Source organism: Erythranthe guttata, chromosome 14, assembly GCF_056151865.1.
Source record: "Erythranthe guttata isolate IM_541 chromosome 14, IM_541, whole genome shotgun sequence".
Lineage (NCBI taxonomy): Eukaryota > Viridiplantae > Streptophyta > Magnoliopsida > Lamiales > Phrymaceae > Erythranthe > Erythranthe guttata.
Window position 1 is genome coordinate 24,615,725 of NC_142546.1, and position 24,870 is coordinate 24,640,594.

Below are 24,870 nucleotides of genomic sequence, written 5' to 3' on the forward strand. Positions count from 1 at the left end.
GTTGGTAAAACAGGGAAAGTGCGGCACTAGAAGCACAGCTGCACTGACTGTAAAAGCTACCGGAGAGACCAGCTTTTACGAGACTTATCTCAAGGGGGATGTATGGAAGCAGCAAACCTTCAAATACCGTATTAAGAAACTGTAATCGTAGGTCGACAAACTTACTATGTATTAGTTTCATATTGTCTGTATGCATTACTATCAAATTTAACTCTTTTAAATTCAATTATCAATGAAAAATAAACAGAACAAATTAGTATCGATTATCAACACATAAAACAAGATATATTATAACCACAAACACAACTTTTCTCGAGCAAAACAAATATAAACCGAACACACTGCAAATAATACACACGCGCGCAATTAGCATACGTGCCAACATCTTTTGACACTCGAGATTTCATTACCTAGAGAAATGCAATAACAAAAGCTTATAACATGCTTAATAAAGCAAGAAAAGAGACATAAGCAATAATAGAGAGAAATATAATATGCACAGCTGCTGCATAACTAATCCTTCCAATTAAGAACTACCATAATATCCATCCACGGTCTAAAAAAGTTACTAAAGCAACTAAGTTAATCCCATATTATATAAACTACTATTCATATCCAGCAAAATTAAAATATACTAACAATGTCAATGTTAGCAGTCAACATATACTGCAGCCAATCATCATATCCCTTGTCAACCTATTCGACGATCCCGACTCCACTTAATCATCATCTTCATCGTCCTACATTAAGTTGACAAAAACTTCTTATCAGTAAATAATTAATTACAAACTCTTGATAATTAACCAAACTAAATACTCAATAAAAAAACTCACATCTCCACTGACTTCCTCGTCATCCTCGTCATTAACCTCTGACTTTGACTTATCAGACTCATCATCACCTCCAGCCTACAAAATGTGCAATATCTCAATTTAAGCAAAGTTGTATTCAAACAGTTACATTTCATCTATATGTATATATATAATGCTTATTGTACTAAGATGGTGAAGGTAATAAGTAATTGTTCATAACGGTAAAAATGGATTACCAATTTCCTGTTGTAGGCTTCCATTTTGCGCTCGTATTCTTCCTTGCGCTTCTCTGCAGCTGCTTGATAGGGAGCTTTTTCCTAACATTTTAAATGTTTGCAGGTATTTGAAGTGAATAAGAACACCAACAAAAAAACAAGACAAAGAAATAATTTATCATCATCAAAAAGCCTCATAAATCTGGCAGGCAGAATATATTATTTACCTCATCACTCAACGACTTCCACTTATCACCACCAGCTTTACCAACCTATATGCCCCCATTAACAACATCAGATACCACAAACAAAACCTTCAAAAAAATCATGCAATACTAAAATTGTTGACAGAAAGAGAAACTTACAACAGCTACAGATTTGTTGGTAGGGTGCTTTTCCTTGTATTGCCTCCTAAAGTCTTCCCTGCAAACGTGAAAAGATCATATAAGAAATTATAAGAATCAGCAATGGAACAAAGCATATGATAAGACAGGCTAATAAACAAAATGGTGATGTCTGAAAAACAGAAACGTTAACATACATGAAGACAAAGAAAGCACTTGGAGGCCTCTTTGGCTTGTTTGGATCCTTTGCTGCTTGCTTCTCCTTCTTTGTCTGCTTCTTGACAGCAAGCCTACTATTACCAGAAATTAATGGTTAATTTATAAGCTCCATCAAACAACATCCGCACAACACGAAGAAACTGAAACCATAGAAGATCCAAAACGAAAGGCCACAACAATAAAACAAACTATCCAATCAATAGATCCATTGTACTTACTGAAAATGCATCAGTCAGAATTTGAACGAAACAAAATAAATCATAACTCGATGAACTGTGACCAGCTCTTCAAAAATAACCAGAGAACATTTTAACAAAAGACTAATCACTGATTATCATCACCAGAAAATCAAATATATTTGGTTAAATAGGATATTCAGTGCAAGGCTATGTAACATATATTTTCAATATTTTACTGAAATGTTTAGGCATCCAAATGATCTGTATCATCAAATACAGTCAATAATGGAAGATAAACAATCAATCACAGATACAAAACTCAGAAAATCATGAGATGTATTTAAAACTATGCTGATTCAAACTTGGTTCTAATCGTATTTAGAACAAAAAAAACTGGATAACACTAATACAAAATCCATTGTAGCACCTACAGGTTGACTTGATTTCAGATCCATCAGAGAAAACGAAAATGAATCTCGTGCTGATTTTATTTAGCAGGAAAAAAAAATAAAGAGGTATTACGAGTGGATCTAATCTGAGACTGAATTATTCGAAGCATTTACCAACAATTTCAATTACCAAACCACTCGTTATATTTCGTCAAGTAAAAATCTGGAAACCAGCAAAAAATTCAAAATACACCCAAAATAAACTCAGTAGAATTATACAGATCAATCAACAGAGAATCAGCCAAAAAATCCAAAACGACAAAAATATAGCAACGAAAAAAAAAAACATCGCCTAACCTGCTGTCGGCCTTCCTGGAATCAGCCTTCGACTTAGCTCCTTTCATGACGAAAATCTTCAGCAAACCAGAGAATCGGATTACAAAAACATCGATAATCCAAACAAAAAATTGAATAAATAAAAGCAGAAAATTACGACGGAGACGAAAGTGTTACGCCTTGCACTCACCACCGCAAACAGCAGCAACCTAGGGTTAGGGTTACGGGGGTAAAATCGCCCTTTTCTCTTAAATTTCCGTGAGGTAATAAACGAGACTGAAAAAAACCAATGGGTCAAGTGTGGGTTTGGAGAATTGAAGAGGGTTAATATAGCGGTGACTATTATAAGGAATGAGTTCGAAAAGATTGAAAAATGACCGTTCGTGTAGCGAATTCAATTAAATAAGCGGGGTTTAGGGCTTTGGGCGCGATGTGAAATTTTCGCCACGTCATTCATACGGGTCTTTTTTGTTATCATATTCATTACTCCCTCTGTCCCATATTATATGTCTTTTTAGAGAGTTTTTTTTGTCCCGGATTATTTGTCATTTTAAATTTTCAATGAAGCTTTAATTGTATTATTTTCAATTTTAACCTTAATCACTCCTAATTAATTAGTTGAGAATCAATTAATGTTGAGGATATTTTAGTAATTTATCTGTTTTTTCACTATAATCTATACACATTTATTATTTTTTTAATATGTGCAAAACAACCCAAAACGACATTTAAATTGGGACGGAGGGAGTACGATTTATTAAATATTAAAATGAACAATATTTATGTAGAATTAAAAAAAAGAAATTATACTTAAAAAATAAGGGTAAATTAAAAGTCACCTCAAATAAAAAAAAATTAAAAAATTATGTTTAGGTAATTACATCCCGTCCCCTTATTACAATTTTTTATACATATTCACCCTTGTGGTGTTAATTTAGTTTAATATTATTTTTACATAGTCTAGAAGATTCCACTAAATTTGACACTACAATGGTGGACTTGTAAGAAGATTCATAGTTGAGGGGCTGATTATAATTACTTAAACAAGATGGATTTTTCATAATTTGACCTTACGCCTTTGGTGGTAATTTACCCAAATAATAAAACTAAAATAGTAAAAAATTAAAGGGAAGACAAAAAAAGGTCGTGATCCAATTTTATGATCCACAATCCAATTGCATTTTCTTCCTACGGACAATTTCATTGCATCCGATTCAATGATCGGCCGTGGGAGAGGAGTTTACGGAACAATTTGAGGCGTATTTCGAAAGGGCTGATTCGGATGGGGACGGCAGAATCAGAGGGGATGAAGCTGTTAATTTCTTCCGGGGAGTCGATTTGCCTCGACCGGTCCTTGCTCAGGTAAATTCAATTTAATGACATTGGATGAAATATTACATCAATCAATTGATTCTTCCTTCATGTAGATATGGAGGCATGACGACCATAATTGCACCGGCTTTCTCAGACGCCCCGCATAGTGTGTGTGTGTGTGTTCTCAATTCTCAATAAAGTCTCGGGTTCGAATTATTGAAGCTTTACGTTTTTAGTAAGCAAAACAGAGCAAGAATTGAATTAATAATGTTGGTATGACATTTACTTCTCAATGACAAAATCTTCAAGCATGTTGTGTGTAAGTGTTAAAAGTGGTTTAATTTGGAACTACATAATAAAATGGATAAAAGCTAATATCGATAATTTTACTAAAACGAGGAGAAGTCAACCGCGATTATTCATCGGTCTTCCGATCCTTCTGCACCTGATCGTAAGCACGAAGCAAAGAAGCCCGTAAATTCGACATTTCTACCAGCGTCTCCAAAGCTGCCAAAACGTGAAAATCAGTAAATAATTATACTTATATATAATCATTCGACTAATATCATTACAAGCCGGAAAAAAAAAAAGAAAAAAAAAAAGAGGAATAATCATCCTAATACCTGTCTCGAATGTTGATTGGGTTGCACGAAGCTTAGGAGAGACGAGTGTTCCAAACATAGAGAGGGATTTAAATCTTTCTTTCTCAGCCTGCCCAAAAATTATTTCAAGATTTAATTAAATTGACTATGCTTTACTATAGCACTTCTATATAGGACAAGATTTAATCGAGGGCTAACTTACATGATTATTAGCAGTAACTGGCGATCCCGATTCTTCTGCCTTTCTCTCTTCAGACTCTTAATTATTACAAGTTAAAAGAACAAAATACTAAATCAATATGTATGGCACCAATGCTTACAAAAAAAACCCGAGAAAATGGCACTGCAAAAATTGAACTTTCGTACATTTAATCTCTCTAAAACATCTAATATGGTGGCAAAAACACAACCGTAACACAATTAAAAAAAAAAACGATTTAGAAGCAAAAGGATATACCCTGATGTTGAACTGGTGGACTATCAGACTTGCTCTTCAACAACTCATCCTCCTCGAGTTTGGCTTCGTCTGAGGACGTCCATTTGCACAGAGTGAAGCGCGGTAGCTCCGTATCGGTGCCAGCTGGAAAAAAATAAACATGAAAATTCTTTACAAACGCACGGCTAATTAAACACTATTACTGCGTATTCTACGAAGTGGTCGATGAACTCAAGGCTTCAAAACATTTCATAAAAAAACATCTCTCCTAAATTTCGATACGATGGGGATATTTCAAAATAGACTTTTTTTCGTCTTTTTTTTTTTCTTTTTGTAATTCCGAATTAAAGAAGTACCATTGTCTACTTGCAATGTAGTTGAAGCATGGTGAGATTTGAGGTCAAACAAGGAGCTGTTGACTCGAGAAGCCCCCATCGAATATCGAGCACTGGCTAACTCCAGCCATCCCTGCAAATGCCACAACAAAAATCAAGATATCAATTACATTTATAAGGCCAATTTTTTTTCATATAAGCAATCAGATCAAGCACAATAATCCAGTTCTGTGGTTAATACTCATAATCCATCATTTAATTTGCTACAGACATTCATAACAAATTAACTATTGAAAATCAAGACAACACAGAACAAACAGTAAGTACACACTTTTTTTTTCTCCTTCAATCAATCACTCGTATTTCGGAATAATCAATTCTAACCTAATAAATCGAAGATTCCATCTATTACTAGAAGAAAACGACTGGAAATTTCGAAATTTGCAAAAATCAATTTATTTATTTTTACCTGGCGAAGCGATGAAGATAATGAATCGACGAGGATTAGGTAATTATCCATGGAGTCCAACAAATTCAGTATATTCTGATCAGCTCCCGCAATTTCAATACTTGATTGATTCCCATCCTCAGGGATCTGCATTTTTTTTCTCTTGAAAAAATTATTTTTGAATCTGTAGTCTTCGTCTGAATCGCCAGAAGAAGAACACAAAACGTAGTGCGTTTTCTAGAACGCTTTCATTAGACCTAGAAAGCGTTTTTCATTTCAGACGGTAATAATTTTTTTTTATAATACAATTTCGGGAAAATTACAGTTTTTACCCCTCAAGTTTGCAGCAATTTCACATTTGGTCATCCGTATTCACAAAAACATATTTGGTCCCTCATGTTCCAATAATTTAATATTTTTGGTCATTTACGTCATTTCATCGTTAGTCCGTTAGTTAAGACAGTGATAAGCACATGCTTGATTCAGTTAGTTTTAAATAGAGATTAACGTGAAGAACTAAAAGCATTGATTTTTTTTAAACATAAGTGCTAAAATATAATTTTTGTGAACATGAAGAACCAAATATGAAATTGGTGCAAACTTAATAGATAAAAAACGGTATTTTTCACATACAATATCATATATTCTTCTTATATAGTGATTTCAGCTCGTAAAAATCCTTGCCTAGTTTCATATACGATTTAGTCCTCATCACTATACTTCAATTTTCATTACTCTTAGGTCTCTATTCATCTGAAATGTCTGAAATGTCCTTCATTAATCAAAACGAACCCCGACATAGTCCTCGTACATGTGTGCTCAAAAATCAAAATACATACAAATTTAATTGCCAATTTCACTTTAAGTTAAATCTCACGAATTAAACATGGGGCCTTTAGCAATAAACCCCTTGGATGAATAATAAATGGTGATATGTCCAACCCTTAAATCTTTCTTTGTGATAACCCCCTAGAAATTTTAATTCCAATACTACCCTTAAGAAATTATAAAATCTCCTACCCAATAATTCATCCCACCTTCCTTAATAATAGCCAATATAATAGGAATATTTCCCACTCAATATGATGCGTGTATATATATATATATATATATATATATATATATATATATATATATATATATATATATATATATATATATATATATATATATATATATATATATATATATATATATATATATATTTTTTATAAATTCTTTTTAAGCGAAAAATTGAATTTTTCCCCCGATAATTTTACTACGTCGAATAGGACTATAGTTGAATATGACTATAGTCTAATATGACTATATGAGACTATATCAACTGTAGTCATATTCTTTCTTTATATTGTCATTTTTACATTTTCAACTTAATAATTCTGATTATATAGTAGAGTACATTTATTTTTACCAAATTATATATAAAAAAACGAAAATTGCACGACAAAAAAAATACAATTTGAATCTTATTATTACATATCAACTTGAATGAGAACATAGAACATATTTGAATATGACTACAGTCACATTCAACAATAGTCATATTCGAATATGACTATATCATGTTACTGTTAATTTTTTATGGGAGATAGTTCTTCGAAACGCTTGGGGATGTCCTTGTTAATTCCTCTTGAAGACTGCGGCAAATTCCATCAAAATTGCAGCAACAAGAAGCAAATCTGTATGAACCAAACTCAAATTCATAAAACAAAAGGCAATGAGAAAAAAGACAAAAAAAATGCAGATGCTAAATTAACATAAACATATTACATTCATTAACATAAACACCCCAGCCCCAATTAAATTACCATATTAATTACCTCTTCCTCCACCACGAGGGACTCAATTACCACCATTTATCTAACCTTGTTACTATCCCATCATTCAGACAAAACAACAATTATTAGAGATTACGACTTGGATGAAAATCTGAAATTCATAGAAGTAGAGAAAACACCAATTTTCAAGATTCCCTATTGTTTACGAAAACAATCCAATCAACATCCACACAAAAAAACATAATTTGAAACGAGAAGATAGAACATACTCAAATATGACTACAGTCATATTCAACAAATAGTCATATTCGAACATGGCTATAGTCATGTTTAATCTAAAACTCTATATTCAGATCTCGAGAAAAAAATTAATAAATAAATAAATAAAACGTATTTGTTTTCCCTTTCAATTTCAATTGCAACTTGAAATCAAACTCATTTGCAAAAAATAAGAGCAAAAAAAAAGAAATTAAACACATGACACCTCATGGTTGATTCTGCAGATTTTCACAAAATAGAATCGAACCTTGGCGGCAGTAGCAGGCTAGCAGCAGCACTGGCGGTGGAGGACTCAACAACCGCGGTTGCGCCCTCAGATCGGGAATTTCACCGTCGCCGCCTTTTCCATCGCCTCCCGCGTCGTTGTCGTTTCTCCACCGTTCGTCGATTTGCGTGCACTTGCCTAGCAGTCGCTCCTTCTCCGGCCGCCATAGTCAGCCTCCCGTCGCCGACGCCGAGAGAGATTGAGAGGAGATAGATACGGATATTGTGACAGAGAAAAAAACGAGAATTGTGGGTTTGAGATCTAGGGTTGTGTTGTGTACTAAAAGGGTAAAATAGAGATAACATATTTTTAAGGGGGGTCTCACTAATTTAAATTGACATGTGGGTTTTGAAAAAAGTCTTCAAAGTTAATTGGGTTTAGTTCAAAATATTTTTCATTTGAGGGGGTTATTGCATATTTCCCCATTAAACATACTATTAACTTAATTACTAATTATAATTATAATATATAATTGCTAATTAGGATTAACAAACCGCCAGGCTGGCGGTTGGAGGTCTGTATACAGTAAGTAAGATCCCACGACCAAGAAATTTCTTCACGTTGTCCCCAACACTACAACTGCTGCGTACAATCTACTGTTCAACAACGAAGACTATTCTGCTCTCAGTCAACGCTTCCATTTTCAAGATTTTCTTTTTTTAATTTTTTTTTCTTTTAACTAAATAAATGTTGTTTGTTGTTTTCCTTTTGTCTTTGATTTCCAAAGCTGTAACACCTGGCCACCTCTTCCTTCCTCATCTTTTTCCCCAAGAATCCATGATTCAAGATTCATCGTCGGTAATCGGAATACAAACACATACTTAACCGCTTTTTCTCTGCTTTATTGTGTTTCTTGATCACAATTTGATTTCGAAATTGAGTTTATTTCCCCCCAGCAAAAGCATCTGCAAGATTCTTTTTTTAAGGTAATTATAGTTCAATAATTATTTTTTATGTTAAAAATGTTGATTAATTGTGGGATTGGACAAATTTCTTGCTGTTTTGCCACGTGGGCTTGGGGAATTTTGTTGAAATAATACTATGTTGAGATGGGTTTTGGTCTAATTTGTATATTAATTAATTAGGTCTTCATGATTGATGATCAGAGGTTGTTCTTGAGAACAAGAATTACTAGGGTTTAGATGTGTCAACAAATTGTTTTGATTTCTGTACATAATATATTATAAATAAAAATATTGATTATTTCGAATATATCTGGTTAAAGATTTAATGGCGGAAAGCTGGGATGGAAGTAGTAGTAACAATGACTCAGCTTCGCAATCCGAAGAGAGCCACCATTTCGAAAGGCTCCGTATCGAGCCAATCTACGATTCCTTCCTATGCCCGTTATCCAAACAAGTGATGCACGATCCCGTCACTTTAGAAAATGGGCAAACGTTCGAGCGAGCAGCCATCGAGAAATGGCTCAACGAGTGCAGAGAAGCCGGAAAAAGACCGACTTGCCCCCTCACACTTCGAGAGTTACGAAGCACGGAACTGAACCCTAGCATCGCCTTGCGCCACACCATTGAGGAGTGGAACGCGAGAAACGAAGCGGCAAAGCTCGACATGGCTCGGAGATGCCTGTCGTTGAACATACCCGAAAATGATGTTCTTCAGGCGCTGAAATTCGTGCAGCACCTCTGCCTCAACAATCCCGTTAACAAGCAAGTGATACGTAATGCCGATTTGATACCGATGATTGTTGATGTGTTGAAGAGCAGTAGCCGTAGGGTTAGGTGCACTTCTCTCGAAACCCTTCGGATTGTGGTTGAGGAAGATTTCGATAATAAGGTTTGTCGAAAATTTTCTTGATTTTTTTTTTTTTCATTTTTTTATCGTCATTAGTTTGAGATTGAGTTGTGTTAGTATTCGTGCAGGAAATAATGGCTGAAGGGGTGACTGTGAGAACGATAGTAAAATTCTTGTCACACGAGCAGTCGAAAGAGAGAGAAGAAGCTGTTTCGTTGCTTTATGAGCTTTCCAAATCCGAAAGGCTGTGTGAAAAGATTGGTTCGGTTAACGGTGCGATTCTCATTTTAGTGGGAATGGCTAGCAGCAACTCGGAGAATCTTATTACAGTCGAAAAGGCCGATAAAACCCTCGATAATCTTGCACAGTGTGAGAACAACGTAAGACAAATGGCTGAAAGTGGAAGGTTGCAGCCTCTTCTCACACTTCTTCTAGAAGGTTCGGTATATTGTCCATATTATATGTCGCTTTACATATTATCTGTCACTTTAGAATTCCAATTATGTTTTAAATGCACTTATTACCATTTTACCCTTATTAATCCAACTATATTCAGTATTCACCATTAGCTCTCTCTGATCACCTCACTAAATGGTAAAGGGTATTTTAGTCTTTTTTTACGCGTGTTTCCTAAAATTCAACCATATATAACAATTTTCGAGATTCTAACAATTTTTTATTTTTTTTGCAGGATCTCAAGAAACTAAATTATCGATGGCAACATACCTCGGCGAACTTGTCCTAAACAACGATGCAAGAGTCTACGTGGCAAGAACAGTCGGTTTCTCCCTCGTAAACCTCATGAAGCACAACAACATGCAGTCGAGAGAGGCCGCTCTCAAAGCACTAAACCAAATTTCATCGTACGAAGAAAGTGCCAAAATCTTGATCGAGGCCGGAATTCTCCCCCCGCTAGTCAAAGACCTCTTCACCGTCGGATCGAATCAACTCCCCATGCGCCTCAAAGAAGTCTCCGCCACCATCCTCGCCAATGTAGTCAACTCCGGCCACGATTTCGACTCCATTCCGGTGGGGCCCGGTCGGCAAACCCTAGCCTCGGAGGAAACAATCCACAACCTCCTCCACCTCATCAGCAACACGGGTCCCACAATCGAGTGCAAGCTTATCCAAATCCTCGTCGGGCTGACCAATCCTCCGGCGACATCTGTCTCGAGCGTCGTGTACGCTATCAAAAGCTCCGGTGCCACCAACAGTTTGGTTCAGTTCATCGAAGCGCCCCAGAGAGATTTATGCGTGGCTTCTTTGAAGCTACTTCAGAATCTGTCACCTCACATGGGCAATGAGCTTGCCAGCTCACTGCGGGGCCCGTCTGGCCAGCTCAGCAGCTTAATCGCGTTGGTGTCGGAAAGCGCTGTAATAACAGAGGAGCAGGCGGCGGCTGTTTGTCTGCTAGCCGACCTCCCCGAACAAGACAAGGGTTTGACGAGACAGATGCTGAACGAAGGGGCGTTTCAGTCATTTATTTCGAGAATTGTTAGTATACGACAAGGCGAAACGAGAGGGAACCGTTTTATGACACCCTATCTAGAAGGGCTCGTTAAGGTTCTTTCAAGAATCACTTTTGCCTTGTCTGAACAGTCTGCTTTTCAAGTTTGCCGTGAGAATAACCTAGCTTCGCTTTTTATCGAACTTCTGCAAACCAACGGATTGGATAACGTACAGATGGCATCCGCCACAGCTTTAGAGAACCTGTCACAAGAAACGAAAAATTTAACAAAATTACCAGAATACCCTCCACCTCGTTTTTGTGCCTCGATATTCCCCTGCTTGAGCAAGCCAGCTGTCATAACGGGATTGTGCCGCGTGCATCGAGGGGCTTGTTCCTTGAAGGAAACGTTTTGTCTGCTGGAAGGGCAGGCGGTGGATAAACTGGTGGCACTTTTGGACCACAAAAACGAGAAGGTGGTGGAGGCTTCGCTGGCGGCATTGGCCACTTTGTTGGATGACGGTGTTGTAATAGAAGAGGGTGTGCAGGTACTTATAGATGCTGAGGCAGTGAAACCGATACTCGATGTTTTGCTCGAGAAACGAACGGAGAATCTTACAAGAAGGGCTGTTTGGACAGTTGAGAGATTGTTGAGGAGTGAGGAGATTGCTTACGTTGTTGCGGATGATCCTAATGTAAGTACAGCTTTGGTTGATTCTTTCCAGCATGGTGATTATCGAACGAAGCAGATTGCTGAGCGTGCGTTGATGCATGTTGATAAGATTCCCAACTTTTCGAGTATCTTTTCAAACACGACATAATCTTTTTTTTTTCCTTTCTTAATTTGATTTATTTATACTAGACTGTTCTGTGTTTATTCCCTCCTCTATCTGGTTTTTTTGTTTACTGTAATTTTTGTAATGAAATGTAAAAAAGAAAGTATTTTGTCTGGTTTGTATTATGTGAGCTTTCACAATTTTTTTCCATTTTCTTGAAGTTATTACAAGTTAATTTTGTGCATCACTTTGTCAAGTACTGGTTCCTATGTTGTTTTGTCAAGTATTTTCTTGAAGTTATTGTTTGCAGAAGAATGTATGAAAAATAAAAATAAAAATAAATCAAAAAGAATTCAATAAAGACACCATGAATTGCATCATAATTCATTACAAGAAAAATCAAACAACAAATAACTACAAACGAACAACAGCCATCGATTTCGTGACGCACGAAGAAGCATCCAAATCGTGCGCAACCCTATTCCTCGAAATATGACTCCACCCATTCCCATTCCCAACTCCGCAAGTATCAAACAACGTCACGAAATCCAAAACCTGTCCGAAAATCTTAAACATTTCAACCCCGAAAACGAACTCTCCATCACAAACAAACGCAGCATTCCAATCCATCGGTGCGTCCGGGTGCACCGAAACTTCCCTCCAAGCAAAGCACGCGAGATCCATCTCCCAAAGCTTCCTCACCGCTTTATTCCTCCTCCCAATCTCACCATCTCCCTCACACCAAGAAACAGAGAGCATAAAAATCCGATCTTTACACGTGATCACCTTCGGATAGTACTCATGCACGCGTGGCGGTATAGGGCCCGTTTGGATTCTCACCCAATAACCCTTTTCGATGTCGTATCCAGCTAGCTTATCGGTTTCCGAATAAACGTAGAAACTCCCACGACAAACAGCCCCCGAACAAGCCACACCGAAATCGAGAGGCAGCCTCTGTATTTCGGACCATTTATTCGAAACGGGGTCGTAAATTTCGCCCGAGTCTAGTGGCTCGTCCCATGCCCCAAGTCCTCCGACTGCAATCATTACAAACATTCGATTATCTTTACTCGAAGAGCTTCCATTTTTTTGCCTTACGAGCTTTATTGGCTTGACGTTTTCTTCAAGAGAGTGCCTGGACTGTCTTCTAACCGAAAGCCTGTGTGGATCTTCGTACACATCGGATACACCGCCTGTTCTTGGTCGGTAAAAATGTCTTTCCGATCGGTTTTGTTGGTTTCTGGATAATGACAAACAATCTTGATTGACTTCTGAAGTACCCAAAACAGGCGATGACCTGGCGTACTTCATGGAAGCGGATTTACGCCACGACTTGTTCATGGGACTAAAGACCAAAACGCCCTTGTGCGTCTTGAATGAGCTCCGATCGACTCGTCCGAAGTTCGTCAAGCTAGAGCAGCCCCCGACAACATATACATCTTCCTTAATGCTTGCAACGGAAAACAGAAACCTCCCTTTAATTATGGGAGAATCTATTTTGTGCCATCGGTTTAGTGACACATCCAGTACGTGTATCTCTCCCGAGCAAAACCCGTCTTTTACGAAACCGAAGAGAAACAGCCACGAGGTTTGGAACAAACCCTCTCTCCTAATCTGCATAAAACGAGGTGTGGTAGTCATGTTTCTCCATTTCTTGCATACGAGACGAGCGTTCATCAGACTTGCCATTGGGAGCCTAACCAAACACATTTCAAGAATATCGTCCGGAAGAATTACGTTCATGCCATTGCTTTGTGGTTGAACCGGGATATGTGTTAGGAACTTTCTGTTGTTCCTCCGAAAGAATTTCTCCCTCATACCGTGAGAGAAGCAGTTGACAGTTGCGTCGTCTTTTCCGCACATTGTAGTATTGTAACTTTTTCCATCTTCGCTTGCACTCGATCTTCTTCTAATGCTCGGATCTCCCAACTCTTCGCACATGTCGGCACCCACTTTGCAGCCTCCGCCTCTGCCGTAAAGTGTAAGGCATCTCAAAGAAACACCACTCATTTCATCTTCTTTAGAACCTTCTTCGTTTTTATGACTTTTTCTTTTCAATTTTTGGCTCATGCTTCTTACAAGACGCTTCGAAACGCTCAATTCTTCTTCTGGTAATCTTTGAGAGGCCATTCCCGTGTCCTATTTGTTTACGACATGTTAAAACACGAGCCTCCTAGCAATCCGGGTAATGCCAAATTGGATGTTTTTACATTCACCTACATGAACATTTTGAAGTGAACTTAGGCCACATTCATAATATCGACGGTAACAGACACAATAAGAACTCTTTTTTCCAGATTATTCTGCTACCTGAAATTTAGAGATACATGTGTATAAAGAATGTCTTATCTAATTGGTGGTTCGATCTCGACGGGCTTTGTTGAAATGAAAATTAAGACGATTTTAGGGTTCATCTGCGTATCCTTTTTTCAGTAAGCATCTAAAAATGGAAGTGTTGGAGCAAAATAGATCTACCAATTGATGCGAGTAAGCTTTGATTTAACAATGATAAAGTGTTCAAGCAAAAACCCACTCTAGAGAAAGAAAAAAAACACACACACGCAATCAATCAATCAAGAAATCAAACTACAGATCTACCAATCCGACAAAACCCTGATCAAATTCAAGAATGCGCTAAACATGTAAGAACAACATATACATATACATACATACATACATACATACATACATACATATATGCAAGAAAAACGGAAAGGCAGAAACAGAAACCAAACCATTTACAGCTGCAAAATCACTAACCAGAGGTAAATAGAGAGAGCCCATCTGAGAAATCACTCCAGAAAATACAAGGAGATGCAATCTGCATATAAAAATCAAATCTTAAACCTTCTTCACATATTAAAATCAACCAATGGTTGTGGTGTGAACATGGAAAACCGAACAAACGAATAAAAAAAAGAAAAATTATATGCCTTGGGAATAAATTTAATTACATGATGGGCATTATCTTTTGTTTCTTTCCTTTACATTTGGTCGGGAATTCTTTCTTTCTTTCCTTTTTTTTTTTTTGGGTTAAAGAAAGTGAAGTGATGACACGACCAACCTTTCCTTTTCTTGAATTCTTCAGTGATATATATATCATATATGTATTATGTATATATTTCTTTTTTTTTTTTTAAGATATGTATATATTTCTCTCTCTGCCCTTTTTGTTTTTCTATGTTTTTCTTTTTTATTTGTTGAATTTGTTTTATAGTTTCCACTTTTATATGTTTGTGGATGAAATCATTAAATTTGATAGTCCCACATTAGCTTTTCCTTTTATGCTGATCATCATTTCACCCTTTGTTCCATCATTTCCCCTAATCTCTACCCATTTTTCTGCATATTATAATAATAATATTAATTAAAAAAATGGTATTTATTTGCAAAATTATGTCATTTATAATTTTTTTTCCTGACATATTCGATTAGAAAAAATCTGGAATTCATGGCACCATAATTAAAGGTATTTTATGGCTTTAACTGCGAACATGTTAGAAGAGGCCCTATTCTCCTTAGAAATAATAAATAATAAATAAATAAAATACGAACACGATGAATATTTAAATTGGTGAATTAGGTAGGTAGAAGATGGGTCCATTTAATGACTTGTTCTTAGTGCTTAATTTAGTGTAATTTATTTATAGATGGCGACTTCAATTCTTTTCACCAAATTTTTGGCTCTATTGTTTTAGTATTTCCAATGAAACATCCATATCAATTACAAAATCATTATCGTTTTATCAATAAAATTATGATTTTAATTAAAAATAATACTTTGTTTTCCCAATTTTACCCTTTGCATACAATGACAGGATTAATCAAGCAAGAAAAAATGTATACAGCTAATGCTCTATACACATAACCATAAAATCATCCTCAACATATTAATAAAATGTAAAAAAAAAAAAAAAAAAAAAAAAAAAACTAACACATAAAATTCATCGAAAAATCGATACAACACTTAACGAAAAAACCTCCTCACTAATTACCTTCCAAAACACCTTTAAGAAGATTAAGCCCTTCTGCAGAAATACTCCTCCGAACCCTGCTCGGAGCAATCTCAATCCGAGGCGGAGGGTCCATCGAGAAACAAATAACCAAAACGGTTAAATTGTCGCACGTATTTCTCTTAAGCGCCTCTCTAACAAGTTCCCTCGAGCATCGTTCCGGGTCGTTATGTAGCATCAATTCTTTCCTAGCCATAGTGACGGCGCATTGGCTACTCATAACATCCCATAAACCATCGCACCCTATAATCAAGAACTCGTCATCCTCCGTTAAAAAAGTCTCCTGCAATTCCGGCTCGGCGCTTAGAGGGCAAGCCGACCCTTTCGACCCTTTCATATGCCAGTCACCTAAAGCACGCGAAACCGACAGCTGTCCGTTTAGGTACCCGTCATATATCGCTCCTCCTAGTTTTTCGATTCTGAGTTTTTCCGATGTGTAGTTAGGTTTGTGGTCTTTCGATAGTTCGACTGCTTTGCCTCGTTTACCGAGCACCGCTCTGCAGTCTCCAGCATTTGCCACTACCATTTTTCTGCAGAGATTAAGAATCGTATTAAGACAGTAATCATTCATATTTAATATTTATATTTCGGTTATTCAAATACCTTCCGGATAGGAAAGCGGTTAAGGCGGTTGTTCCGGAAGATATGTCGAGTGAGCTGTCGTCGGCGAATGCGTAGTCGGCCTTTTGAAATGCATTCTTGATTGCTTTTTCCAAACAATTGGGGAAAAACGAGTTCTCGATTATGAATTTGAGGATGTTGTTTCTGATGAAATATGCTGCGTCGGAACCTCCATGACCATCGAACACCTGCTTAACATACAACATGAATCAGTAAAGCAAACATCGATCATATGAAAAAATAAACGATACGTAATTAATTAATTATTCGGCGAAGAATATATTAACGGGATCAAAATTACGTACCCCATAGAAAGCTCCGTGTGTCGGGAAATTGGCATTGGCAATATCGCCTAAATGTTGAGTCAAATTATCGATGCAGATATGTTCGTCTTCCATGTATGGTTTCGGTCCTTTTTCAGCACAGCTTCCGGATCGAAAAACAGGTATATAGTTCGATAATAAATCCGTCGGCGACTTAATTCCAGTGATGCCAACACACGAATCCTTCAAAGCATAAATATATACCATAAATAAAGAAAAAATAATAACTTCAACTCAGCATTGAAAACCACAATCTAAGATCAAGTGGCAATCATGTAATTACTCGATAAAACTGAAAGAATTATTACACGGAGAAGAATCTAACTCACCAGTTCCGAGGGCGACAGGAACGAAGTGGTGCTGATAGAATGCCGTACGACCGAAATATGACGTGGCGGTTTACCATTCACCGTCTGTTTCGATTCCTCCGAATTTTCGGATATTTCGTCTTTCACAAGAGTAAGATCGCTTCTATCGTTGCCAAATCCACATTCTACATTATTAGCGAACGGATGCGAAAAATCGGTAGCAGTAGCCATACTTAGTTTTGCAAAAGCATCAACCCTAAGTTTCTTCAACAAAGATCAACCACTAAAATGAAACCCAACTTTCAACGATAAATTCCGAAATTGGAATATTCGGCTTGATCAAATATCAACCAACTGCTATGAATTGCTAAAAAAAATACCTATAATCAATAAGAACCCTTTTATTCCTTACCAACACTAAAAAAAATTCAAAAAAAAAATCCCTCAATTCTCCAGCAGGATGAAATTCCAATCAATTAAAAACATCCGACTCTGCAAAACTAGCCCTAACCCTAGATCAAATCCATGATACCAAAATTATTAAATTCCACCAAGCTCAGAAGATTCCCCCAAAGCCAAAATTCAGGAACCAATGGATGCAATTAAACAAAAAATTACGAAAAAAATACAGAATAAAATGAAAATAGAAGCAGTTTATGATTAAATGCGCAGCTTCGGATGATCCCTCTTTGTTTTATCTCACTATACAAAATACGAATTTTTTTTATTTTTTTGCAGAAAATCCCTTTTGAAAGAGGAAAAAGAAGAGAATAAAAACAGAGGTAGTAAATTTGTTTGGGAAGGAAAAATTGTGATGCGGTTGGTTTCGACCGGCGATTGTAGGTAAAATAGATGTACTTTACCGACACGTGACGTGTATTGGTTGGTTAGTTGGTAGATGGGAGACTGCAATTGCTTCCCAGCCGTCGGATTAAGTAATTGACCGGTAGGATTTAATTGCCTTTTGCGGTTTTGAGAGGACGGCCGTTGAAAACCGCGGCAGATTTTCGGGACACGTGTCGTGTTTTGGTTGGATGGTTTTCCGGCTAAGGTAAAAGGACTTTCCTCTTTTTTCTTCGTCACTTGCTAAAAATAGAATATTTTGCCTTCTCAAGAGTTTGACCTATTATTATCTTATTAATTTTTATTTTTTTTTAAAATAAATAAAAAATTATGAAGATAACTCCTGCATTTCAAATTCACTTGAATAACTATCTCAAAACTGTGAAAATTAACATGAATCAATGAAACAAAGCAAAGTAAGAAGTCAACAAATTTCAAGGGTCAAAACTATCTCAACAGTGTAACAAATGCGAAGAAATCGAACCTAGCAAACACGAATATCGACCAACAGAACAAAAAGATCAAGAAACGATCCGTATTTATTTCTTGCACAAATCATCTCAATTCGGAAACCCCTTTCACCGTATAAATCAATATCGTAAAACGTTCAATACATACGAGTTACGACCACATTGTAGCCACCCGCAAATTACCTATTAATACTAGCCACTTCATTAGCCAGATCACACTCTCCACAAACATTAAGACGTTCGATTATATTCTCGGCGCAGGTAGATTTCAGGCGAATTCTCCCCTCTACCATAACGCTAACAATCCTCGCAGCTTCTACGAAACAATTCTCTTCACAAAGCCCTGCCAATAAATTCGAGTAAACATCCGAATGAACAGCTACCAAATTTCCCGACTTCTCAAGCGCATCAAACACAAGAAACCCATCCATCACCCTTCCCTCCAAAACCATCGTTCTAATAATATTACTCGACGCCAAACCATTAGGTCTCATTCCACGAGCCATCATCTTACTAAAAATATTCTCCGACTCGTTTTTCTTGCCAGCTCGCATTAGTGACATCACAAGCAAACTATACAGCTCATCATTCTCAACTCCTCCACCTCCTTCACTAAATCTATTAACCACCCCACAAGCCTCCTCCACATGCCCTTGTTTGCAGAGCCCGTCGAGAATTGCGGCAAACGTCACTATATTCGGTTTGATTCTTGACTCATCCATTCGATCCAAGATCTTTAACGCCTCCTTCGCCCTCCCCTTTTCGACAAAGCCCTTTATCATCGTTGTGTACGTTACAACATTCGGCTTGCAATCTCCGTCTTCTTTCTCCATCCCACATAAAAGCTCCGACGCCATATCCAAATTCCCGTGAGTACAAATCCCATCAAGAATTGTCGAGTAGACAACCGCATTCGCCACACAGCCGTGCCCTTTCATAAGCTTAATCAATCCAAAAGCATCCTCCAATCTCCCTGCATCACAAAACCCTTTAATAATCGAAACGTAGGTAACCATATCAGGATAAAGATCGATTAAACCCATCTCCCTCATCAATCCCAAAGCCTCGTCTAACTGACTCTTCTCCACAAGCAACCTAATTACAAGATTGTACGACACCGTATCGGGCCTGCAGTTAAATTCCTTCATTTTTCTCAAAACCAATAATCCCAATTTCGCGTCTTTCGCTGCTCTACACAAATTCAAAACAACCTTAAACATTTTGATGCTAACAACAAAACCTTCAGCCATATATCCATCAATGACATCGACGATAATTCGGGGGTTCTGCTCGACATCGAGCAATTTACAAGCTTTGTTGTACATGTATGAAGTGTGCCTGTGGTTGGGGTGAAGGCCAGCCCAAATGAAGAACCTGATACCTAATTGAGGTTTATCGATAGCGCACCTTTCTACCACTTGTGCCACGCAGAGGGAATCCAGCTTGGCTTTCACTGTGTTGAGGGTTTTCTCGACGTGCGTTTGATCTTTCCCCAAATGAATCAGAAATTGCTCGGCTGCGATCGAAGAACAAGTGCTGAAAAGGGGGTATTTTTTGAGTGAATAATTAGGGTTTTTAGCAGCTATTAACAGGGAAGAATGCCGAATGGCTGACGCGGAAATTGGCATTTTTTTTTAAATCGAATTGAATTTGTACGAAGAGATAGGGTTTTTATGAGCTTATGAATCCGAAAGCTTGACAACCACCGAGTTATAATCCATATCTGAAACCTCCGTTGGTAGGAAAAACTCCGCCACGATTACAATTTCCAGTTCCGATTTTATTTTTTTTTTTCTCTGACTCGATCTAAGAAATTCCGCCGCTGAAGAAGAGCAAAAGGTTTTTCTAAAGAGGTGGTAGTGAGGGAAAACGGTTGCGGCGGCGGCGGCGGCGGCGGCCGTGGGCGGGTCGGCACAATGGAGTAGGTAGTATTTTTGGCTAAATATAAGAGTAAAAAGTCAATTTTGTACATCACCGGATTTAAAAATAAATACACTAATTTATTTATTTTAAATTAACTATTAATAATATCATTTAATTTAATTTACCCGGTGAAAAAAAATCTAATTACAAAATGTTAAAACTTGAATTTCAATTAATTTATTGATTTTTTTTTTAATATGTTTGCTATTTTGTGGTGATAATTAGTTAAAATGTAAATTTAATATTTCTTCACATTAAAAAGTCAAATTTCTGAATTGAACCAAAATATTGTTATTCTATAAATTACAACATCAATATTCGATGAAAATATCATACATATATAAACTACATTATGATTAAAAACATCGTACTAAACAACCGATAATCAATGTTGATCGGATGATTTTACGAAAGAAAAGTCGACGTTATGAGAATCCGTATTTGTTTGCATCAGATGATTGTCAAGTACCGACGAAGGTGTCGGTTCATGTTTGCCTCGATTCGAATTAGACTCGAGTTCGGAAAGCTCCGTGTCGGATATGTAAGACCTGGCCGGAGAGAGGTCGGCCAAGCTCTCAGAATCCGTCGCCGGAGCAGTGGAGGAGCGGCGGTTGTAGTGGTGGAGCAAGTGGAGTGGGGAGGTTGCTCGAGACGGAGTTGTATCCCCACTCGTATAAGAAGCATCGACTTTGCGCAGTTTCTTCCTTTGCTTTGCAGCTTGGTGCCATTTCTTTAGGGCTTTTGCAGTTTGTTCCTCAAATATTGATTTCTTCATATGTGACCCCATCTATATTTACATATTAACCATGTAATTAATTAATTAAACACTCAATTAGTTTGTTGTTTTAAATTTACTGATTTTATAATTTATTAAGGCCTCGTTTGGTTGGCAAGATAAGATTAGCCAAGATAAGATTAAATAATCTAATGAGACCCAATTATTTTATTGGAGCTTGAAAGGTGCAACAAAAAAAACTCATTAAAAGGCAAGATAAGGCAAGATAAGCCATGATTATATAATTTTGGCGGGTCGACCCGGCAAGTTATTGAGGATACCAAACATCAAATTAAGTCCAACTATTTAGTTAATCATGGCTTATCTTGGCAACCAAACGGGGCCTTAAGTATTTAACAATGCGCCCGTTCGTCTACACACAAAAACTCACACGTCTATATTACTAGTACTTTCATAAAAAAAAAATTTATGAAGTAAAACAAATTCGAATAGGCGGAAATTGGAATTTGAAATGAAAATATTATGTGAAAATAAAATATATAAAAGAAATCAGATTGAGATCGAGGATTTTTTTTTGAAAGTTTGTTCCGATTTCACCCCTACGTTTAGGTGAACTACTTTAAATTTATGAAAATAAATAAATATATATATATATATATATATATTACCTGTGTTACCAAGGCATAGAGTGGGAATGTAATATAGCTGCACAAGATTTGGAGGGCCACTCCTAAAAATACTCTAACCAAAACCATATGAAGTTTCTCATGGAAGCATGTTGTAATTCCAAACTCATACTGCAATAATCATAAAAAAATTAAAAAATTAAAAATTAAAGAAATAATAATAATTATAAATTGTATTTCGGATCATCACTTACCCATTTCCATAAAAAATAAGCCATTTGGTATGCATTCTGCAAATAAAATAAAAGAGATTAATGAATATATGTGAAACGGGCCCTTACATAAAATAAAGCCCAATTAAAAATAAGAGAAAAGCCCGAACCTGAAATAGGGTGAAATGTATGAGAAAAAGAATCCACTGTGGCCGATTGAACCAAAAGAAGTTGTTAGTGGGCTCCACAAGTGGAGCTCCTCTCACCACAGCCGTCCGATCTTGAATTTGTTGAGCCATCTCAACGATCACCAGTTCTAGTTTAGTGCCCACCAACACTATTATCTGACCACCAAAATAGTTTTTATTTAATAAATCTTTTTTTACTGGTGCATATTTTTATTTGAGACTTACAATAACTGGAATTAATGTAATCCATGCCAGTGTGTGCCATCCTGCATAATTTAATTATTAAATTTAATAAATTATTATAATATTCAAATTTATGCATAACTCCATTTTTATTTTATTAACTTTTTATTTTTGGTGAAAGAAATACTTACTGTAAATGTTGAGGAATAAAAACATTATAGCAAAGAACCACAAGGGAATACTGCATAACAATAATACATACAAAATAATTAAATATATTAAATTATTATTATTAATTTAGAGAAATATAAAATTAGAAAAGTATAAAAAATAATTATTAATAAATTAAGGGAGAGGCTAAAACAAATACTGATTTTTTCTTATTTCAATACCAACAACATAAAAAAAATTTAGATAATAAATAGATAATGACAATATTATCCTTAATGAAAATCAATATCACTCACAAAATTTGTGTGGCATTGATTTTATTAAGGGTATTAACGTCATTAGCTATAATTTTTTTATTTTTCTATTAGTGTATTGAAGTGAGAAAAAAACAGTTTTTGTTTTAGCCGTTCCCATTAATTAATTAATTACGCATACCTTATTCCCAATACAGATTTGTAATCATCCTCCATGGATCTTTTTATGTATTTGTGGAAGTCAAATTTAGTATTTGGAGCCAAATGGGCCTGCATGTTGTTAAAAGGCCCAATCCAAATTGAGATGATTTTAATACAATATAAGCTGGTAAAAAAAGTTCATAAGATGTTTAATAGCTTATAAGCACTTCCAAAGTTTTTGGTAAGTTTTCTTACAAAGATCTTAAGAGTTCAAAAAATAAGGTGTATGAGAGTTTTTTCCTTTTTTTTTTAAGATCTTATAATTAATAAAAACAGTTTATATAGTCATTATCCAAACAGTTTAAAAATTAAATATAAAAATAAGTTGAAACAACTTATTAGCTCTTAAAACAGCTTATGTGATGTGAGAGCTTATCAAATGTTTAAAATAAGTTTAGCCAAACGGACTCCGGAAACTTACGTTAATAAATCCATTGCGGATGGCTATATAATCGACCTTAGAAATCGACCCGAAAAATTGCCGGAAAAATGCTACCTGTTGCATATTCAGAATAAAATAAAATGTAATATAAAAAAATTATGCAAAATAAATAAATAAATAATAATATTGTCTTACAATCCATTTAAGCACAGGAGTGCTGTAGATTCCGGTGTGACGCCTGACGAAGGAGGTTTGATGAGCAAACCTAAATCTAGCTGGATCTGTTAAATCAATTAATTAAACCTTTTTTAAATCTTAAACAAATATTTTTTATTTTATTTTATTTTTTATTTATACGTAAAAAGAGTAGTTAAGAAAAATAAAAAAAATTACCGTTTGTAAATTCATATTCCAAGGAGGTGGTCTCCAATTCCCAGGCCTTCCACTTCTTCATCTGAGTAATTAACATCAATATTCAATATTGTTTTTTTTCTTCTATTTATTTATTTGTACGAAATAATTTGTTTTGTGTGAAATAAAATAAAACCAATTAAAGAATTAATTAGTTAAATTAATTACCTTGGCATTTCCTAATACCATGAGAGTAACACTGTAAAAAACATGCATAACTGCCAGCACAAATATGAATATGTGAAGCTGGTGAACTCCTGAATATGAAATCAATGACACTTTCCCCTGCTTATTTTATTCCAACCAAATTAAACTAAAAATTAAAAATTATTAATCCATCAAAATTAAATAAAAGAATAATTAAAATTCATGAAAATATACTTTTGCACCACAGTAGTCATAATTATCAGTTCCAGCAGCCAAAGATCTACGCCACATCATTCGATCCTCATCGTACGAGAACAATTTTCTCTTCCCATTTTGCCCCTCATCGTCGTTTTCCACTTCCTTATCGCACGGAAGCCATTTATTCCCAAGCTTTTCAGGCACGCATATTTTTGTGATGTACGTCGTTCCGACGGTAAGAAGTAAAGAAATAAATCCCAACAGCATCAATTCTATTTTGTTAAAAATAATTTAATTAGTAAAAAAAATGATGTTCATAAAAATTAAAAAAAAAATTAAAAAAAAATTGTAACCTGCTTTAATCTTTTCAAGGGCTTCGATCATGGACTTCTTATCGCGTTTCTTGAACCACTTTGCAAGTGATTCGATTCCGTGTTCGATGGCAACAGAAATAATTACGAAAACGGCACAGACGATCGCAACTGCCCATGTCGAGGTTTGTTCTAGGGACCTTTCTCCTGAACTTGCACCACCAGCCATGGTTAGATAGATAGATAGATAGATAGATAAAATTAATTAGATGAATTAAGAAGAGATTAATTAGTGTTAATTGATGGTGCAATAATTATAACATAGTATTAAGAAAGATTGACTTGGTCTGGGAATTAAATCTTGTCATTTACTACATTGTTGTTACTATGTTGATTAATTATGATGAAATTAATCAAAGACTT

At 36.0% G+C, this 24,870-nt stretch overlaps 7 protein-coding genes across 13 annotated transcripts; 1 reads left to right on the plus strand and 6 right to left on the minus strand.

Annotated features, from left to right (window-relative positions):
* Positions 1–506: 506 nt before the first annotated feature.
* Positions 507–2,875, minus strand: LOC105959420 (high mobility group B protein 3). 4 transcript variants are annotated; one of them, XM_012983522.2, is made up of 8 exons: positions 2,685–2,875; positions 2,516–2,571; positions 1,569–1,664; positions 1,393–1,450; positions 1,255–1,299; positions 1,049–1,129; positions 834–908; positions 507–740 (listed from the first exon to the last, which is right to left on the minus strand). In XM_012983522.2, exons 2-8 carry the CDS (start codon positions 2,560–2,562, stop codon positions 720–722), a joined length of 423 nt encoding a protein of 140 aa, XP_012838976.2. In that variant the 5' UTR covers positions 2,563–2,571; positions 2,685–2,875; the 3' UTR covers positions 507–719. The 4 variants fall into 4 exon arrangements, with proteins under 4 accessions (XP_012838976.2, XP_012838978.2, XP_012838977.2 ...); XM_012983524.2 differs by having other exon boundaries at positions 1,569–1,661; positions 2,685–2,820; XM_012983523.2 differs by having other exon boundaries at positions 2,652–2,804.
* Positions 2,876–4,037: 1,162 nt separating this feature from the next.
* Positions 4,038–6,093, minus strand: LOC105959421 (coiled-coil protein). Its single transcript, XM_012983526.2, has 6 exons — positions 5,651–6,093; positions 5,203–5,314; positions 4,868–4,990; positions 4,613–4,668; positions 4,432–4,519; positions 4,038–4,315 (listed from the first exon to the last, which is right to left on the minus strand). The coding sequence occupies exons 1-6, from the start codon at positions 5,780–5,782 to the stop codon at positions 4,224–4,226; spliced, it is 603 nt and encodes a 200-aa protein (XP_012838980.2). The 5' UTR covers positions 5,783–6,093; the 3' UTR covers positions 4,038–4,223.
* Positions 6,094–8,446: 2,353 nt separating this feature from the next.
* SAUL1 (senescence-associated E3 ubiquitin ligase 1) lies at positions 8,447–12,170 on the plus strand. The gene is made up of 4 exons (XM_012991095.2): positions 8,447–8,877; positions 9,177–9,745; positions 9,832–10,141; positions 10,395–12,170. The coding sequence occupies exons 2-4, from the start codon at positions 9,182–9,184 to the stop codon at positions 11,969–11,971; spliced, it is 2,451 nt and encodes an 816-aa protein (XP_012846549.2). The 5' UTR covers positions 8,447–8,877; positions 9,177–9,181; the 3' UTR covers positions 11,972–12,170.
* A 94-nt stretch (positions 12,171–12,264) lies between these two features.
* Positions 12,265–15,113, minus strand: LOC105959424 (F-box/kelch-repeat protein At5g42350). Of its 4 annotated transcripts, XM_088814475.1 has the most exons (4): positions 14,881–15,009; positions 14,687–14,747; positions 14,237–14,340; positions 12,265–14,142 (listed from the first exon to the last, which is right to left on the minus strand). In XM_088814475.1, exon 4 carries the CDS (start codon positions 14,054–14,056, stop codon positions 12,341–12,343), a length of 1,716 nt encoding a protein of 571 aa, XP_088670601.1. In that variant the 5' UTR covers positions 14,057–14,142; positions 14,237–14,340; positions 14,687–14,747; positions 14,881–15,009; the 3' UTR covers positions 12,265–12,340. The 4 variants fall into 4 exon arrangements, with proteins under 4 accessions (XP_088670601.1, XP_088670603.1, XP_088670602.1 ...); XM_088814477.1 differs by lacking the exon at positions 14,237–14,340 and having other exon boundaries at positions 12,265–14,236; positions 14,991–15,113; XM_088814476.1 differs by lacking the exon at positions 14,237–14,340 and having other exon boundaries at positions 12,265–14,236; positions 14,881–15,046.
* A 637-nt stretch (positions 15,114–15,750) lies between these two features.
* LOC105959425 (putative protein phosphatase 2C 27) lies at positions 15,751–18,009 on the minus strand. The gene is made up of 4 exons (XM_088814478.1): positions 17,213–18,009; positions 16,866–17,066; positions 16,543–16,748; positions 15,751–16,469 (listed from the first exon to the last, which is right to left on the minus strand). The coding sequence occupies exons 1-4, from the start codon at positions 17,420–17,422 to the stop codon at positions 15,914–15,916; spliced, it is 1,173 nt and encodes a 390-aa protein (XP_088670604.1). The 5' UTR covers positions 17,423–18,009; the 3' UTR covers positions 15,751–15,913.
* A 442-nt stretch (positions 18,010–18,451) lies between these two features.
* On the minus strand, positions 18,452–20,446 carry LOC105958791 (Tetratricopeptide repeat (TPR)-like superfamily protein). Its single transcript, XM_012982793.2, has one exon. It carries the CDS (start codon positions 20,130–20,132, stop codon positions 18,684–18,686), a length of 1,449 nt encoding a protein of 482 aa, XP_012838247.2. The 5' UTR covers positions 20,133–20,446; the 3' UTR covers positions 18,452–18,683.
* Positions 20,447–20,812: 366 nt separating this feature from the next.
* Positions 20,813–24,676, minus strand: LOC105958793 (MLO protein homolog 1-like). Its single transcript, XM_088812832.1, has 14 exons — positions 24,490–24,676; positions 24,249–24,408; positions 24,173–24,218; positions 23,960–24,076; positions 23,774–23,834; positions 23,576–23,661; positions 23,420–23,494; positions 22,979–23,067; positions 22,564–22,613; positions 22,415–22,455; positions 22,172–22,345; positions 22,044–22,079; positions 21,832–21,960; positions 20,813–21,214 (listed from the first exon to the last, which is right to left on the minus strand). The coding sequence occupies exons 1-14, from the start codon at positions 24,674–24,676 to the stop codon at positions 20,813–20,815; spliced, it is 1,653 nt and encodes a 550-aa protein (XP_088668958.1).
* Positions 24,677–24,870: the final 194 nt, after the last annotated feature.

What these genes read in the sequence shown, in the direction of transcription:
- LOC105959420 (XM_012983522.2), bottom strand. Translation starts at nt 2,562, where the DNA reads ATGAAAGGAGCTAAGTCGAAGGCTGATTCCAGGAAGGCCGACAGCAG. An exon ending in AGTGCTTTCTTTGTCTTCAT is followed by an intron (nt 1,451 to 1,568) that starts GTATGTTAACGT and finishes TCACGTTTGCAG; the next exon opens with GGAAGACTTTAGGAGGCAAT. An exon ending in AAGCCTACAACAGGAAATTG is followed by an intron (nt 909 to 1,048) that starts GTAATCCATTTT and finishes CACATTTTGTAG; the next exon opens with GCTGGAGGTGATGATGAGTC.
- LOC105959421 (XM_012983526.2), bottom strand. Translation starts at nt 5,782, where the DNA reads ATGCAGATCCCTGAGGATGGGAATCAATCAAGTATTGAAATTGCGGGA. An exon ending in TATCTTCATCGCTTCGCCAG is followed by an intron (nt 5,315 to 5,650) that starts GTAAAAATAAAT and finishes TGGCATTTGCAG; the next exon opens with GGATGGCTGGAGTTAGCCAG. An exon ending in TCCACCAGTTCAACATCAGG is followed by an intron (nt 4,669 to 4,867) that starts GTATATCCTTTT and finishes GTAATAATTAAG; the next exon opens with AGTCTGAAGAGAGAAAGGCA.
- SAUL1 (XM_012991095.2), top strand. Translation starts at nt 9,182, where the DNA reads ATGGCGGAAAGCTGGGATGGAAGTAGTAGTAACAATGACTCAGCTTCG. An exon ending in AGGAAGATTTCGATAATAAG is followed by an intron (nt 9,746 to 9,831) that starts GTTTGTCGAAAA and finishes GTATTCGTGCAG; the next exon opens with GAAATAATGGCTGAAGGGGT. An exon ending in TCTCACACTTCTTCTAGAAG is followed by an intron (nt 10,142 to 10,394) that starts GTTCGGTATATT and finishes TTTTTTTTGCAG; the next exon opens with GATCTCAAGAAACTAAATTA.
- LOC105959424 (XM_088814477.1), bottom strand. Translation starts at nt 14,056, where the DNA reads ATGGCCTCTCAAAGATTACCAGAAGAAGAATTGAGCGTTTCGAAGCGT.
- LOC105959425 (XM_088814478.1), bottom strand. Translation starts at nt 17,422, where the DNA reads ATGGCTACTGCTACCGATTTTTCGCATCCGTTCGCTAATAATGTAGAA. An exon ending in CACACGGAGCTTTCTATGGG is followed by an intron (nt 16,749 to 16,865) that starts GTACGTAATTTT and finishes TATGTTAAGCAG; the next exon opens with GTGTTCGATGGTCATGGAGG. An exon ending in ACCGCTTTCCTATCCGGAAG is followed by an intron (nt 16,470 to 16,542) that starts GTATTTGAATAA and finishes TAATCTCTGCAG; the next exon opens with AAAAATGGTAGTGGCAAATG.
- LOC105958791 (XM_012982793.2), bottom strand. Translation starts at nt 20,132, where the DNA reads ATGCCAATTTCCGCGTCAGCCATTCGGCATTCTTCCCTGTTAATAGCT.
- LOC105958793 (XM_088812832.1), bottom strand. Translation starts at nt 24,676, where the DNA reads ATGGCTGGTGGTGCAAGTTCAGGAGAAAGGTCCCTAGAACAAACCTCG. An exon ending in TGGTATTAGGAAATGCCAAG is followed by an intron (nt 23,835 to 23,959) that starts GTAATTAATTTA and finishes TTAATTACTCAG; the next exon opens with ATGAAGAAGTGGAAGGCCTG. An exon ending in AAATCTGTATTGGGAATAAG is followed by an intron (nt 22,614 to 22,978) that starts GTATGCGTAATT and finishes ATTGTTATGCAG; the next exon opens with TATTCCCTTGTGGTTCTTTG.